Source organism: Setaria italica, chromosome V (genome assembly GCF_000263155.2).
Source record: "Setaria italica strain Yugu1 chromosome V, Setaria_italica_v2.0, whole genome shotgun sequence".
Taxonomy (NCBI): Eukaryota; Viridiplantae; Streptophyta; class Magnoliopsida; order Poales; family Poaceae; genus Setaria; species Setaria italica.
Window position 1 is genome coordinate 32,223,828 of NC_028454.1, and position 17,461 is coordinate 32,241,288.

The 17,461-nt window shown below is 42.8% G+C and overlaps 1 protein-coding gene and 1 pseudogene across 1 annotated transcript; one reads left to right on the forward strand and one right to left on the reverse strand.

Moving 5' to 3' along the window:
• Positions 1–7,774: 7,774 nt before the first annotated feature.
• Positions 7,775–12,024, forward strand: LOC101769232 (DNA repair protein RAD51 homolog 3). The gene is made up of 8 exons (XM_004969372.3): positions 7,775–7,950; positions 8,663–8,785; positions 9,094–9,127; positions 9,195–9,265; positions 9,346–9,572; positions 9,773–9,904; positions 10,246–10,312; positions 11,545–12,024. Exons 1-8 carry the CDS (start codon positions 7,917–7,919, stop codon positions 11,721–11,723), a joined length of 867 nt encoding a protein of 288 aa, XP_004969429.1. The 5' UTR covers positions 7,775–7,916; the 3' UTR covers positions 11,724–12,024.
• Positions 12,025–13,341: 1,317 nt separating this feature from the next.
• On the reverse strand, positions 13,342–16,468 carry LOC101769636 (annotated as a pseudogene).
• Between the last annotated feature and the right edge of the window lie 993 nt (positions 16,469–17,461).

Here is a 17,461-nt window from a genome sequence, read left to right on the forward strand (position 1 = left end):
TGAAGCCCTACCAAAGGGTCAATTTCAAAACGGCTTCACCACCAAAGCCGGGGAGAAGCCGCAAAACGGCTTACACTAGAGAGGAGAAGCCGAAAAAAGTGGCTTCACCGGCTTCTCCTCCCTCTCCAAGCATTAAGTAATCATAAAATTACATATATTGCCATTGAGAAGCCGTTTTACCAAATATTTTGCAAAACGGCTTCAGCTTCACTAAAAAAGCCACTCCAGCGAAAAAGCCGAAGCCGAAGCCGTTTTATGAGAAGCCGAAACTCTACCAAACGGGGCCTTAATGTGAAATATGAATGAAACTTCCTTTAGAACTGCTGAGAGTTCCTTTACATCTAAAACGGCATCTATTACTCTAAAAAAATCCTCCATTTATCGTAGAAACATTTATAGCACAAGACTATTGGTGGAGTTCGATACAGCATCATCAGGGTTTTCGATCAATGTCGAGATGTTGGTCATTGACATTTATTTAATAACTATCAAATGATAATTAAATTATATACTAGTATCATCATTCGTCGCCTTGCACATCTTGATCATGCGTGAGATTCAATTTGATCGTGACCTATTTAATTCGCTTCTATGGGAAGTCGAACTCGGGTCCTACTGGGTGCTTAGGTGCTCTAACCACTAAGTTAGAGACCCTTTTTACTTAGTTTAGGGTCCATATAGATTCAAAGACCCTTACTACCATTGCAAATAATCTAAGATCGGAACATATAATTCAAAGATCTTGAGTTTATAACGCCATTGTGATGCCTCTTTGAGTTGTAAGTGACATTATGTAACCTCACCCTAAACATATATTTCTCTATCCTAGGGTCAAATTTCTCTACGCAAGTATGTTTCTTCTCATATTTACATCATGAGACTATTGCCAATATTTTGCTAATATACTGTTTTTGAAAATAGAAAAACAAAGATATTGCATCCCACTAGGATCAACATATTAATCTTATTTCAAGTATGCATTAATTTCTGAAATCATGGTTGAAATGTTTTCACTGTAGCATATGCTCAGGTTTCATTAAGAACTAATTAACATATGAAGTAGAGGAGGAATATACAGATAGGTTGCATTGGTAGGTCCAAATTTTCCACTTTCTAAAGGACTCTAATGGCTATTTTTTATGGAAAACAAGGATGGAATATAGTTTACACGATCTGAAGGCATTCTCTATGGTATTTTCCTAACTCCAAGACCCTTTTGTGATGATAGGTACCGAGCAAATTGAAGGCCTTTTTAGTTGTTGAGAGTAATTCACAAAGCAAGTCTTAAATAGCTGTTGGAATAGTTAACTTTTGAAGAGTAATAGGAACAGCTTGGGTAGTTGATGTTTTTATAGACTTTATAAAGCAGCATTAATAGTGAGATACTCCACATGGTTCCAAAATACATGTTGTTTTATGAGTTGTATCGGTCAAACTTTTTTAACTTTCACCATTAATGGATAAAAAATACATAGATTGGCAATATAACTTAAATGTTACTAGACTCACCATAAAATCTATTTTCAAAATATTAATTTACCTTTCTCTGAAATATCATATTTTCAAAGAAATTATTGGTCAAAGGTTTGCAATATATAATGTGCCGATGTTCAAACGACATGTATTTCGAATCAGAGTAGCTTTTATCGCATGATTTTTTAGGAAGGCTTCAACATCATACATGATTAGGAAGATAAATTAATACTGATATAGCTTTTATCATAGGACTTTAAAGAAATAGAGTAAAATACACCACCGGTCCTTAAACTTGTAAGGATGTGCTGTCCCGGTCCCCAAACTTGTAAAATGCATAATCAGATCCCAAACTTGCTAATTGTACTACATGGGTCCCAAATCTTCATAACTTAGCTAAACCATCCATGTGGCATGCTGACTGGGCTATGACTAGACCTGACATGTAGGACCATGTACTGGCCCCTTCTCTCCACTCTCTCTCTCTCTCTCTCACGTGAGCTTGGACTTTTGGCCCAAGAAGAGGAAGGGGCGAGAGAACAGAGAGGGACTTGGTGCCATCCTTGTGACGCCGCCATCCGCCATGGTCGGCTGCCCAAAGCTCCATCATCCATGGGTGCAGCAGCGGACAAAGGATTGGGGAATAGTGGAATCGGTCACCTAGGCTTCCGCGAATCCATCTGTGGCAGAAAATTGGTGGAGGAAGCATTGGAACAACGGTGGCGGCCATGCTCAAGGTGGCAGCAGGATCTACAGGAACGCATGGTGCAGAGCATTTCGATTCGTCGGGCATGGGGAGGGCTCAGGGGAATGAGGCACAGATCCCCTGGAGTGCGTGCCAAAGCCTGGACTGCCGCCATGCCGCTGGGGGCTCTGGGTGGAACGACGAAGACAGAGGCAGAGGCCGAGGAAGATGAGGCGAAGAGGAGCTGATGTATCTTCGGCGGGCGCTGCTCGTGCTAGGGGATGAAGAAGGCAGCGAGAGGTAGTCCGGCGACGGCGTGGAAGGTGGCGAGCAGATAGTCTAGCAATTGCGTAGAAGGCGGCGAAAGGCACGTGCCCGTGCCAACGTCGAGGCGCTGGTGAAGGGGATGAGAGAGAGAAAGGGATGAGAGAGTGGATAAGATATAGGAGAGATGGACTCCACATATTAGGTCCATGTCATAGCCAAGTCAGCATATTATATTGGCAGTTTAAGTCAAGTTATTAAGATTTGGGACTCATAGGGTACGATTAGCAAGTTTGTATATTTAATTGAGCTTTTTGCGAGTTTAGGACCGGGATGACACAATGTGAAAGTTTAAGGACCGGTGGTGTATTTTACTCAAAGAAATATTTACCCAAAGCCACCAGGTGTCATGCTAAAAATATTTTAGAAAGTGTGAGAGGGGGAATAAACATGTAGGTGGACAGGGGGTGCAATAGACCTATGTGAATGAAAAAGATGAAAATGTTTGATAACCACTACAGCGAGTGAGCAGGTTGGGACACATAGGAACTAACATAAATTAAAAAAAATTAACATAGAGTTACAGTAAACAAGACTGAGATTGTGTGATAGGCAACTATGTTTTTGCCAAACAAAGAGATAAATATAAATGTCAATATGGGGGCTGCTTTCAGCACACCGAGATGACGCATCATACGTGAACTCCAAAACTGCATTCATGTTGCCTTGATCTACATTGGGCTTGTAGGTATCAATTATCTTGATTAATGTAAGATATGGTATTTCGATCACTTTGTCTGAAGTTTGATTGCACTTTTAAGTATTCAATTATTCTTTCTTTTAGTAGGGATATTTGGTAGGGATCATATAGTTTGTTTCTCTTTAAAAAAAATAGACAAATCTTGCCAAAACGGATAAATTGATTTTCAGGGAGAAAGTAGAATTGGAGGTTAGTTTAGGTGATGGCAATATGATAGCCTTTTGGGTTGATATCTGGTGTAGATCACATACTTTTGTTGAAACTTTTTCTGACACGTTTCTCACATACTACACAGATGAATTCTACGGTTTCTTGGGAATTCGGAAATCCCCCCTCTCTCTATGGCTACAATCATGCAGCTTCTCAGGACCTCGATCTTGTATCACTTATATCAGCTGTAACTTTGGACATTGGTACTGCAGATTCAAGAGTAGTTAGAAGCAATGGGAAAATCCCAAGCTAGATGAGATCATTACATGGTCGCCTTAACCTCATATGAGGATTATGTTTTCACTCTTGCAGTCTGGAAAAGTTTCCTGCACTTAAATGCAAGTTCTTCCTCGGGTTGGCACATCAGCAAAGGTTAAATACAAATTCTAGCTTGAACTACTACAATATGGGACCATCAGCACAATAACCTACAATCAAAAACACTAAAATATCCAGACATGAAGGCGAAACAAACTCTTGCTTGTTAGACGTTGACATAACGTTAGTTCGTTGACCTTTTAGATGTTGTGGTTCTACTATCAAGGACAATGTTAGCTTGGAATAGTTTCTTTTGCTCTCGAGTCCTACCAGTATGTTTTAATATTTTATTCTGCTCCTCCCTCCCTCCCTCATCGAAAATCCCTTTGCAAGATCTCCAAACCTTGTTTATGTGTAATTATTGTCATTTGCGATAAAATTCAGGCAATCTAAATGATTGCCATAGTTTTTATAAACAAAGAAACATAAATCGTTGTGAGAATCCAAAACCATAGCCAACGGGCCTACATTTAGCACCTAGCCCTTACAGCTTGCACATTGCTGTTTTGGGGTCCCTGGACTTGGCTGCATTTGAGTTATGGATAAGATTGTTTGTTTTCTAATGTTTTGTCTATATATATATATATATATATATATATATATATATATATATATATATATATATATATATATATATCGAGGTGCATTATGTTGTTTGAGTTGTCTTCGTTGATTAATAATGTGGCAAGACATGCATGTGCGATGTGGACAGAAGGCAGAAAGAAGACGGGAGTCAATTTGGGATTTGGGAGAGGCCTTCCTCACTCTTTAATTATTCTAGTAAATCACATGTTCACTTACAATTAAAACTGACGATAGAACTAGCTCACAAGCTATCAGTGATTTCTCGAGCCATTGCACGCGGACTCCGGCCACGAAAGACATTCATGTAATTTCCACTACTGCACCAAACCCAGTTGTAATTTCAGCGAACAGTGGCGAAGTTAATAGACGGTCTCATCCATTCAAGATGACTTAACAAACAATATAGATTGTCTTTTTAAATTGTCTCGTAGTAATTCTATTTTCTTAATTTGTACATAGAAAAAAAAGAAAGATTATGAGTTGCCTGTTAACCACAACTCGTACAATGGTGGAGTAGTCATCTTGTAGTCCTAAAATTTAGCTTACATGAAACAATGACTTTTTTCTTTTTCCTCACCCTCTTTCTTCCACATCAACAAAAATCTTACGTGGCATTGCATGAGACGATCTATTAAGCTGATAAAGTATAGCAATGTCCTTACCTTAAAGCAGACCTCACGAGTGCATATCATTGGTTTTTCATTTTCTTATGAGTGCATTTAAGACCCTAGATACCATGTACCCTTCGCCCCTATGAATGTTGAAGTCGGTTTGCAACATAAATGGTGACACATATACTCCATAAGTTTATAGATCTGGAAAAAACAAATTGCAAGGTGAGGGAGCGAGGTTCCGCACTTCCAAATATAAGGAGACGTGATGCAATTTCTAGAAAAAAAAAAGAGTAAAGGTGCATGGAATTGCAATCTTTTATTTGCCCCTTTTATTTCTAGAAAAAAGAGTAAAGCTACACCTTTTTTTTTTCTTAGCTTACTATTTTTCAAGACAGAACATGGGCAGACTATAGGAATGAAAGCATGTCTTGGACTGTCGGGTAATGGTCAACTTGTTAACCCTGCAAAGTGCTTTATACTATTCAATGACGGTTGTGCTAAAGATACCCGAGACCAGATAGCATCCACCTTGTATGGCCTTATGAGAAATCAGGCATCTTCACAGTTGTAGCGCTTATTGCTGCAATTAAGGGACCAAGAGCAAGGTGTTTGCAACACCAGTCTGAACCCGATGGGAGAGACTGAGAGAGACCCTTGTGGAACTCAATCTGGAAGATAAATATCCCACAAAAGATTAAATTTTTTCTATGGCCAGTTGTGAATAATGCTTTGGCAACAAGAATAAATAAATGGGAACACCACCTAGATAAGGATAATGCATGTGAGCTATATGGAATCGAAACTGAATCGGAATTCCATGCTTTGGCTTCCTGTGGACATGTGAGGAATTTGCGTTTAGCCCAGAGGAAACACTGGCCATTATTGAATGAGAAACTATTCTCTCACAGCAGTTCGGATTGGCTGCTTATTTTACTAACTCGAGTGGGCCAGGAAGTGGCAGAATTGATGTCACTCATGTTGTGGAGAACATGGTCGATGAGAAATGATGTAACGTGCAAAGCTTAAGCCCGCAACTGCAGCTATTGGCTTCCTTTTTGAATTATGATGAATCTCTACAACTCACCCTATTTCGTACGGGAAAGGAGGACCCAAGAGGTAAGAAAGCTATCCTATCAGAGTTTGAACAGAGGAGCCAACGCAGGGAAAAAATACAATATTGCTCGAGCTTTTGAATATTAGAAATCTCCCGAGCATGGATGGGTGAAAGTGGATGCAGATGATGCCTATGATCAGTTAACAGGTCGCGCTGGTATCGGCATTATAATTCTCGCCAAAGTTCGGGTAAAGCTGAATTATGTGCTTGGAAGACTATTTTTGATGGGCTGAATGCAGAGGAAACTGAAGCTTTGACCTGCTTGGAAGGGGTACGCCTAACTGCTGAATGTACGCGTGGTAAAAACCATTATTGAATCATATTGCTCCACAATTATTACTGCAGCTTCTAAACCTGGTACAGATAAATCACAGCTAACTTTTCATGTATCTAGGTCACTTCCTGAGGTGGGTTTCGTCTCCTCACAGAGTGGGTGGTCGCTAACAAGAACTCGTACAATTGGCGAAACGTATGTAGCGTATGCAGGTTTTCCGATATGTTGAGTCATTGATTACGAACGAGTGTAATCTTTACCGAGTAATCAATATAACTCTCTCCTTACTTAAAAAATATGGATTATTGTATGTTTATAAAGTCAAAGAAAAGCCAAATTCTTATCGTTTGGGGCCACTTAGGCCCCGTTTGTATCCGCTTATAAGCGGCTTATCGGTGGAAATAAGCGAGAATCCCGCCAAACACTTTGCTTATTTCCACCGATTCTCGCTTATGTGGTAAGCCGCTTCAACGATTTGAACTAGGAGAAGCGAAAAGCGAGAAGCGAGAAAATCTTCGCTTAGATTATAATCTAAGCATGGCTAGGAAAAGCGTATAAAGACCCTGTTTGGCATGGCTCCAACTTCGGGTGAAGCTGCTCCACTCCAGAACTCCACATGGAGCCAGCTCCGCTCCAAAACTCCAGAACAAAAATGGGGTGTTTGGCTAGATGGGTGCTCTCAGCTCCAAAAAAGATCGATTTCAGTGTGGATTGCCATTGTTGCCCCCCAATTAAGGCCCCACTTGTCATCCTCTCTATCCCATCTTTTTCTTCCCCGTTTTCCACTGCACTGTGCCGCACACGGGAGACCCTCCATGGGCGGCGGGGTGGGCGGCGAGCTGGGTGGCGACGGGCGGCGGGGTGGGCGGCGGGCGGCGGGGTGTGCGGCGACGGGCGGCGGGGCTGGGCGGCGGGCGGCGGGGTGGGCGGCGACGGGGGCGGCGCGGGGCAGCGGGTAGCTTGGGCGGCGACGGGCGCGGCGACGGGCGTCGCCGAGCGGCGTCGGGCGGCGGGGCCGGCCGGCCACGGGGACGGCGACGGGCGGGGCTCTGGCGGCAAGTGGGGCTCGAGAGAATAGAATGAAACGTTTTTTTTAACCAGTGGCATTGCCACCAACTCCACGAGGAGGTTTAAAAGAGAGGTTTCTGGAGCAGCAAAAGAGGTGCTCCAAAACTCCACCTCCATTTGCACTACAGCTCCATGGAGTTGGCAACTCCATGGAGTTTTGGAGTTGAGATGTTTGGCTGAATTTTTTGATGGAGTTGCTGGAGTTTAGGAGTGGAGCTGTGCCAAACAGAGCCTAAACAGGACCTTACGCTCACAAGCTGCTTCTCTATGGATCCGCGGCTCATTAGCACCACCTTCCACGTGCTTCCCCTACCAGCCCACGCGCGGCCCATGCCTGCTCCGCAGCCCGCGCGCGCTCCCCACTGCCTTGCTCCGCGGCCTGCTCGCACGCTTGAGGCGACAGCTGAAAATATTGCAGCCTGAAGCGATACCTAGGCGCGCGCCTAGACAAGGGACGGAGGGAGCCTTCCACGGTGGCGACGCAAGCGCGCGCCGCCGCCGCGAGTGGTCGGCATCTACGGTCTCCCTCCTCGCCCCTCTACTGGAAGGGGATGTCGTCGAGCGGGAATCCACCTATACTAGCTGGTAAGCTCTAGTTTGCTCCAACTGCTCCTGTTCCCCCCGGGGGTCTTTTCTTTGTTTGCCGCGAGCAATGAAATTGAATCCCGTGTAGTGTTCGGTTTAGGGTAGGAATGTCCTTCGTTTACGGTAATCAGGTATCCCCAGTGTGAGATGCTTGCAGTTTTATCCTCTTCCTTGAGATGAAATGCATTATCCCGATCTGCCTCAAATTCGTGTTTAACTTTTTCTGAAAACTAATTCGTGCTTACTTTTTACTGATTGAAAATCTAAAAGAGGTACGGCAATCCTATTCCAGAGCAAGAAAGTGCAAATATGCCATTAATTGGGCCTCACGGGTTACACTCGTGGATGCACAGTGTTGGGTACTTGGGTTTCATTGCTCATAAGCACACCCACATAAGTCCCAACATGTGTTAGCAAATACGGGAAATGGAATCTGTCAGTAATTGATGGCTACACGTACGGCTCTCTAAACTAGTTTCCCTGATATGTGATTGTGTAGGCAGTGAATTGACTTCTTGTGTCCTTTGTTTGTGGAAGCACTCTTGGGAGGGGCACTTTTCTTCTGTTGGGACCTTTTTTCTTCTTACTTTGCATTCCATTTCCCATAATGCAGCACGGCTGACTTGTGCTGGTTTGTCTGATGCTCTGAAGGTTCCATCAAGAACCATAATTGAAATGACCAAATTGGTATACTGATGTAAATACATTGCAGGAGCCCAGAATGCGTGGGATATGCTCTCTGATGAGCAATCACAGAAACACATCACTACTGGTTCTGGTGACCTCAACCACATACTTGGTGGTGGGATTCACTGCAAAGAAGTCACCGAGATAGGTGAGGTGTACTTTCCAAGGATCAAGTAGGAGCTATTGATCAAATATATAACATATTGGCATTCAGCAATTCTTTATCCATTAGCTATATGTATGTAACTTGTGCTTGTTTATTTGCCTCATGTCTTTCTAGTGATGTTCTGTCCAATTTTTGTGCTATTCTGATGAATTGTAGGAGATTAGTGTGCTCTCTTGTTCTATCTGCTCCTCTTCTCGTGTCTCTTGCACTGTTAAGTAGTTTTATAAAAAAAAATCTCAGTTGATGTGTCTGAAGTGACTGACCTAATGCATAGCACTAATTTTATTCAGGTGGTGTCCCAGGGGTTGGTAAAACTCAACTGGGGTATGTTGTGCCTACTACTGATTGCAAGCATCATAGATCTCCCTACTAAATACAAACTTTTCTTCAGGATTCAACTAGCAATCAATGTCCAAATCCCAGTGGAGTATGGTGGCCTTGGTGGGAAAGCAGTTTATATTGGTAAATGACTTCACAGAAGAACACCTATCATCTTGTGCCTTATTGAGAAAGCCTAATAGCAATTGTCTTCATCATAACAGACACGGAGGGAAGTTTCATGGTTGAACGTGTCTACCAAATTGCTGAAGGGTGTATCAGCGACATACTGGAGCACTTTCCACACAGCCATGACAAATCTTCATCTGGCCAAAAACAATTGCAGCCTGAGCATTTCCTGGCAGACATCTATTACTTCCGAATATGCAGCTATACGGAACAGATTGCTGCTATAAACTACCTGGAAAAATTCCTAGGGGAGCACAAAGATGTGAGTTTCTGAACAGTTGACTTCTGAAATTTGACTTGAATACCTGAAATTTCCATTGTTTTGTCAACATTTTTCATCAAGTTGATGTACGTTTTTGCAATAGGGCAACTGTAATGTGCAATATTTTTTCTCCTTTTTTTGCAATATGCAACAGTTAATGTAGCATTTCAAAAGTAAATATTTGTCTATCTACTTTACAGGTGCGTATAGTTATTATTGACAGTGTCACTTTCCACTTTCGACAAGATTTTGATGATCTGGCTCTGCGGACCAGAGTGCTCAGTGGATTATCATTGAAGTTAATGAAGATTGCAAAGGCATACAACTTGGCAGTAAGTTTCCCATCATGTTTATGATGGGTGCACAGCACTTGTGATGCGGCAACTACCATCATAATTCGCGTTCTAAAACAGATTTTTGTGTACAGATTTTCATTTCATTTTCCCACTAAAGGTCAGCTATGGTTAAACTAGTAAGAAAGGGAAACTCCACCAGTTGAACTGAGCTTGATTGTTTATACGACTTATGAATTTCCTAAAAATCAAATGGTGACTATTATAATTGTATGAATTGCTAAGCTGACTTTCTACAAATTAGTGATGGTTGTATGTTAAATAGGTAGAGATAACTATCAAATGAAGCTAACATACAATCATCTTGTTTTGTTGAGCAGGTTGTCTTGTTGAACCAAGTCACTACTAAATTTACAGAAGGATCATTTCAGTTGGCTCTTGCTCTAGGTCAGCTATTATTCATACAATTATAACCCTTTATTTAATCTTCAAATCAATTTTAGATGCTTATGGTTCCTATTGTTCACAAAGTAACTTCTGAAACAAAAAAACTCATAATCATGTGATCTTGTTATCAAGATTACACCTTTCTATACTCACGCATTTCTGATACCACTGAAATGTTTATGGACCTGGAGCTTTTATCTAATTACAAGAAAAACTTTGGTCCATTCCAATTAACAGTATATATGAACTGGCCAAATTGCACGCTAGAAATTGAAACTGGAGCTGTGGTTCTCACACAATCAGCATGCATACATCTCTTGTTAAATAATGCACACCATTATTTAATGGCTCCACGGAATCAAGCAGTGTGATATTATATGCGGTGATAGCACAGTAGCAGCAATCCTCAAACTTAGCTTTGGTTTATCTCTAAATAATTTAGTTGTTGCCGTAAAATAAAAAATATAAGGTTTGATTAATTGGATTTGTTTAGACCTGCTCTTATATGTGGGAGGTCATGGCATCTATTTGAGGCAAGCAATGAGGATGAATCAGTATGATCCCTGCACCCAAATTCGTCATTCCAACATATAGTGTCCTCTCGTCCCAAGCAGCCTCTGCTGCTGGCTTCCCTTCCTGGTGTTGTTTACCCCTGTCGTCTAAGGATCAGAACCTGTGGATTCTTTGCTTCTGATCTCAATTAATCAAATAGCTTATTGTTGTCATTTCCTCCTTTTCTATTGATTAATGTGGGAATTTATAGAGGCCTCATAGAGAACACAGTCCAGTAACCTCATTGGTTATTCATATTCATAGCCATGTTCATGTCATTACTATTGTCAACTTTTATAAAAGCAGAATGCACCCCCCCCCCTTCCCCCCCGATCTGAATTGGAAATTGGATATGTACAACCAGACAAGTCTACATATAATGCACATAGCTTGAAGTTACATAACACTGTTCCTTTGGATTAGTTAGGAACAGGTATTCCATGCTAAGTACTGATGTAATGGTAAAGTGATTATAGTTCTGATGGTGTCCAAGTTATGACAATAACTAGTATTTTTCCCAGTGTGCTTGGATGGATGTTTGGCAAAATTAGTTTTCAAGTAGATGGTTAATTGTGTTGTTTATTTCTTTTTCGCAGCATTTTTCTCTTTTGAATATTTCTTGGATCGGACACCTGAACTGTGTTTTTCAGGACATGGGGATAACGATCTTTGTTATGTAGGTGACAGCTGGTCCCACTCGTGCACAAATCGACTGATTCTCTACTGGAACGGGAATGATCGGTATGCACACCTGGACAAGTCTCCTTCACTTCCAGTAGCTTCAGCACCGTATGCAGTGACAGGCAAAGGGGTGAGGGATGCTGTGAGTCCTAATCACAAGAGGGTCCGAGTAGCATAGCAAAGTTGGTGCCCAACCCTTGTATATCCTCTATGCTACTGCATTCCTTCATGGATCTTTTGGACAAGTTAGGTGATTGGTAGAGAATCCTACCATTTTGCAAAGTCTTAATTGCGTAGTGCTGTAAGTAGAAATTGTAGGGAACTAGATGCCGCAAAAAAATGCTACTGTGTTTGGTTGACCCATCGTTAACTCAGATACATACATTATCAAGTCTGATGTGTCTGAACATGTGACACATTCTACCAGCTCTTTCAGGTGGCTCGGCCCTATCGTATGCAGTTCTGTAAATTGTGATCCATTTTGTCCCAGCATCTTTGCTGTCAGCTTAAATTCGACTCAGTTACAACAAATTTTTTCATCGATGCAAAAGTTTGTCAATGCCCTAGATTAAATCCCGATGTTTTCGTCTGGGAAATCAGCAACATTCTTTCCAGGCCGTTTTAGGCAAAAGCAGGCTGGGCACTTGACCTGACTTTTTAGGGAGCTTTTAAGCCGCTTTGGCTTCCAAAAAGTGCTAAAACCGAACTAAAGGGACTAGGCTTCCTGTCAGGTGCTTTAAAACAAACCGTTTTAATTTCTCACACCGGCTGTGAATCGGACGTTTCGGGAAATTTACCCACAGTTATGTTGTACCGGTTCGTTTCTTTTTTTCCCTTCCTCTTCCACCCGCGACCCCCTCTCCCACCCGTGGCGCTCCACCTCCTCGACGCCCGACGGTCCTGGCCGGCCGGCCCTCAGCCCCTCTTCTCCTCCGGGCGGCCCCCTCTCTCCCTTTGTCTTCTTCGACAGGCCTGCTCCTCTACGCCCGACGGCTCCCTATGCGGCGGCGGTGGGCTGTGCGGCGGCGGCAGCCTGGGCGTCGACGCCGGCAGCTCCCCTCCCTCTCCAAAACGCCCGCCTCCCTCTCCGCCAGCACCCCCTTCCCCTGTCCTCTTCTCCCGTGCGTGTGCAGGAAAGGACGAGGTGGGCCTCCTCCTCTCGATCTTCGCCAAGCTTCTTGCACTTGTGCTCTTCTCGTAGAGGATTTGCTTGGGTTATTGGAGTTATTTGGGTGCTGGCAGAGATAAGCCACAGGCGGGTGCAGGAGCGCGAGCTCCGCTGCCGCCGGCGCGCGCGAGATCCGCCAACAAGGCTCTTATCGATCTGTGTACCGCCGGAGGAAGAAGAAGATGACGATGAGTGGGATCCGCTCGTAAGTGAGAGAGGGAGAGAGTTGGGTCGGATGGACTTTGAATGACACGTAAGATCAGCTCGTAAGTGTTTCTAAAATGCTAAAGTTGTTTCACCAAACTGCTTTTTGCTTTCTCACAACCTATAATTTACAATAACTTTTTCACAGCCCACATCTACTTTTTTTTTTCAAAAACCACAGCTCAACCAAACACACCCTTCAACACCCGCAGTTACTTTTTCAAAAATCACAGCGCAACTAAACATACCATTGACATTCAAAAATCCCTGCTCAACCAAACACACTGTTGACACGCGGCTCACAGCGCTTGGCATGTGAGAATCTTGATATTTGTCGTACTGGTTCTGGCTTCGCTGAAACTGCTGAGGATTGCATATGGAACTACTAGGGTCCCAGGTGCAGAGAAAAAAAAACTTTGGCTTTTCAACCCCACATCCTATCTCCAGTATTTCACATTGCCAAGGGGTATGAGATCCAGCAAATTACAAATGAAGGTGCCCTGACGTCAACGATCAAGCTCCATCAATAGGCCGTTTGCCCGTTTACATACAACACGTAAGTTTTGCACATCTTATAGTCAGTGTAACATCCATTGCCCTCTTGAAGCTCCTGCCAACAAAACGGCGTCAAATTACGTGATGGAAACTGGTGCGGTGGCCTTAGAACTACCAAAACAAGGTGAATGCCCCAGAGGCCAGAATGCAATAACTACCTTGCTTGGCTATTATTCAGCTCAATTCAATTTCTGAAGAGAAGCCTTTCGGAAAATTTTGCTATAGACGTACTTCTAACTAGCTGACTGGTGACTGGTCAGCATATGCAAAATGATACAACACCATGGTTGGGGCAACTAGGAGACAAAGTTCTTGGGAAACTAAGGTATCTAACTTCAAAGCGTTTATCCTAATGATCGCAAATGATCCATCTCTGCATGAAATCTATGCATCGCGGGGCACAGCCTATAGTCCATCAGCGGCATCAGGCCTGCCAAACACAAAACACGGAAGTTAACAATTGATTATGTGAACACAAAACGTGGTTTCAAATAAAACTACAGCACAAATTCAATAAATTTGAGGATGAGTTAAGTCGATAAACTCATGCGGGGAAACCGGTAAGAAAGCAGAGGTTACGAGTCGCATTTTTCGTAAGACAATTTATGCCTGGCATATTTTTTTCCATAAATGAGAAACATCATCATTTGACATGGTGTGCTAAGGACGTTTACGCTACCCGCAAAAAAAAAATGCACAACAGCAAGAGGTTAAACAACCAAAATCACCATCCTACCCACCAATCACTACAGATCAATCCAAAAAAAAGAAACACTTGTCGGCAGAGATGACATGGGGCACTATAATATTGTACCTCTCAATTCCTTCTCCAACTTGCATTCTAATAAATTTACCAATTGTTACTTTAGAACCGACCTCCTTTGACAAGTCATTCAGCACGGTCTGAAAAGAATGGCACCACGAAGTAAAGCTATTAGGGACATACAATTCAGAGGAGTACATCATCAAATAATGAAAGCAATCTATCATATTACCTTAATGTTTATGCTGTCATTCAAAATATATTTTTGCTCCATGAGCACAACTTCTTCAAAGTACTTCCTCAATCGACCTTCTACCATCTTATCCATAGCCATTTGTGATTTCCCTGAACTTTCAGCCTGGAATGTTACAAGGCGTCATGCCATTTCATTTCTAAAGTAACTTGGCATCAAAGGTGAAGGATTGACCCTATGACATGAGGTAAAGAGTTCTAAGAAAGCTTGGCATGCCACAGCCATGGCAGCAAACCAAACACAACCTAAGAGAAGTCAAATATGCCTAATTTAAGAGTGGCAAAGTTTCCATAAACCAAACATGCTGGAGGAAGAGTGGTATTTATCAAAATAATGCACCTGAGTTCGCAGTATGTCACGTTCATTTTCTAGAGCTGCAACATAAACCAGTTTTTTTTATAAGAATAATGGCTTTGCTGCAACAATATGCATCACAATAGACGAACTCTTTTGAGAGCATCAAGGAGAGAACTACTATCTTCTGCTTCTAGTGTGACCAATCCAGCAATACGACCCAAACCTGAAACAAAAGAGGAATGCTCAGTTATCTGAATATTTCATCCTTATTCCTGATAAAATTTACAAAGCTAATATTTCATCACCTGGCGGAGGACAGGTATGCATATAAGATGAAACAACGCCATGTCCAGTCGTGGACAACATGAAACCTCTTCTGAGTTTTACATTCTCCCCAACCATGGCATCAACTTCTGTAACAGCACTTTGGACAGTAGTTTCCCCATTGAGCTTAGGATGATCTAGATTGATAGACATGTTCTGCAAGGTTGGAGAAATACATTGTTACTTAGAAATAGCTAACCAGGAAAAGGGTTTGATGTGAGGCTGCATTACTTTTTTTCTCTACAGGCCCTATGAATTTGGGATGCGCCACATACGGGTAATGCCATACCTCCATATATTCAGGACCAAAAGGCAAAAACAGTTCACCAGGACCCTGAGCAGATAAAACCATCTTTGCCAATGATGAAGCCTGCATGGTGAATGAAAATGGAAGATATAAATAATTAAAGCTAAAGATCTTGTACAGGTCATGTAGTGATAGTAGACTATATGTTTAAGAAACATCATGCAATCCAATGAATTAGAACAACTGAATATGAGCATGCATATTCTACTTTACGGAAAAGTAACAGAAAAGGATGAAAGACCATCAGCTCTAGTATTTCACAGGTACCAAAGAAGAGATCAGCATTTACTCTTCAAGTAATGAACAAATGATTTAATTGTGCTAAATAGAGACAAACTTAAGTTCCCAATCACTATGTACTTGTCTTGAAGAAATGAATCTAGAAGAACTTTGCCACTAAATTGTCATCCAGTTTCATTTGTAACTTGTTTTTATGTGTAACAGTTTTAAAAAGAAATCAACAAAGCAGCTCAGCTGCTGATAATTAAGATAAAACTGTTACCGGAAAAGAAACCAACCAGGTACTGGAAAACATCATTTCTTGCTAAAATCAGTTTCGCAGTTAAGCTCAACCACAGCAGCCCTTTTCTCATCTTGTGCGATAGCTAGCAAACCTTCAGCAGCAGTCCGTGATGACTTCTTGGCAGCGAGTGCAACACCTCTCTTCCTTAGGTCCTTGTGTGCAGCCTCTGAAAGAAATTAACAAACTCAAATAGGGAAAGTGGAACTAAACAAACATGTCAACTAAATTATGCTATCGCACTGAGACTGAAGAGCTAACCGATATCCCAGTTGCAGCTAACTAAGGAAGCCTTGACATCTTTGATTGGAGCACTTGTTCGTTGTCGGAGTTGCCTAATAAGGTTCATTTGCTCCGAAGCAGGCACCTCAGAGCTGAATCTCCTAAGAAACACGCCATCTTGGGGAACATGAGTGCCCAGTTGATGGGCCTGGAATGTTGAGGAAGAGTATCTGTGTCCCCGGCAAGATTGTTGTTGAGCGCGGAACAGAAGCCCTAGTATTGGCCTCTTAGCACCTTGACCCCAAGACATTCTCAGAATATACTGCAGCACCAATATATGCAATACCTTTTCAGTCTATGACACAATCAGCGAACATAACGATGAAACTAATTGGGCAGAGTACGACAAGGAGGTTTGAATTTGATTTACACACAGCAGAGATAGGAGTGAAACAATAAAATGAAAGTGAACTCAATAAATTGAAGCAAGCTAGGGCCTACCAACAACAGAAAGGAAAATTATTATGGAGTTGCCAACGCAAAGGTTACACAGATGCACAAGCCAGTAATCCAGTATTACTCCTTACCGAGACAATTTCAAGATCTAGAAAATCGCAGGTGGAGCGAGTCTGGAATGGCGATAGAGTGCGTGGGTAGAGATACAGCGCCGTTTCAAGTAAAAAAGAAAAAGAAAAGAAAGAACGATCCTTACAGTGTGCAGTCTGGGAAGAGAGAGTCAGAACGGAGATCTCATATAAACTACATGCCCGAACCAGCGCCAGCACAGGCATCTAAAAAAATCACACCAACGACATCGTCGGAATGGCCCGAACAACAAGAACTGCCGTGCCCGGTGAGTGATAGCGTTCAGAGGCAATGAGGAGAGATCCCGCGATCAGAGAGAGAAAGCCATTACGCGGAAGGAGCGGAGGGGAGACGGCCGCCGGAGCGAGCGGACGACCCAGGCTCGCGCTTGGGCGGGGTGGGGCGGGGCAGCGGCGAGCGTGCGTGATCGAGGGAGGGGAGCGCCGGCGCGAGCGAGTCCGGGGCTCCGGGCGGGGCGGGCGGCGCAGCCAGCGGCGTTCCCGCTCTCGCACACAGCACTACGCGGTGCTATGCGGTCGGGTCGATTCGCCGCTCGTGGGCAGCTGGGCTTTACATTTTTAGCTGTGGGCTGGGCCTACTAAGCTTGAGGCCTAACAATTCGTCTTGTAGGACGAAATTTCCCTTCCTCTCTCTCAAAAAAAATCCCTTAAAAAACATGGCTCACTGAACAATTCACTTTTGCTCAAAAAAAAAGAAC

Bases quoted from the DNA above. Each gene is read 5' to 3' on its own strand.
- LOC101769232 (XM_004969372.3), top strand. From the start codon at position 7,917: ATGTCGTCGAGCGGGAATCCACCTATACTAGCTG. The intron at 7,951-8,662 runs GTAAGCTCTAGT...AATACATTGCAG, and splicing joins GAATCCACCTATACTAGCTG to GAGCCCAGAATGCGTGGGAT. The intron at 9,573-9,772 runs GTGAGTTTCTGA...TCTACTTTACAG, and splicing joins TCCTAGGGGAGCACAAAGAT to GTGCGTATAGTTATTATTGA.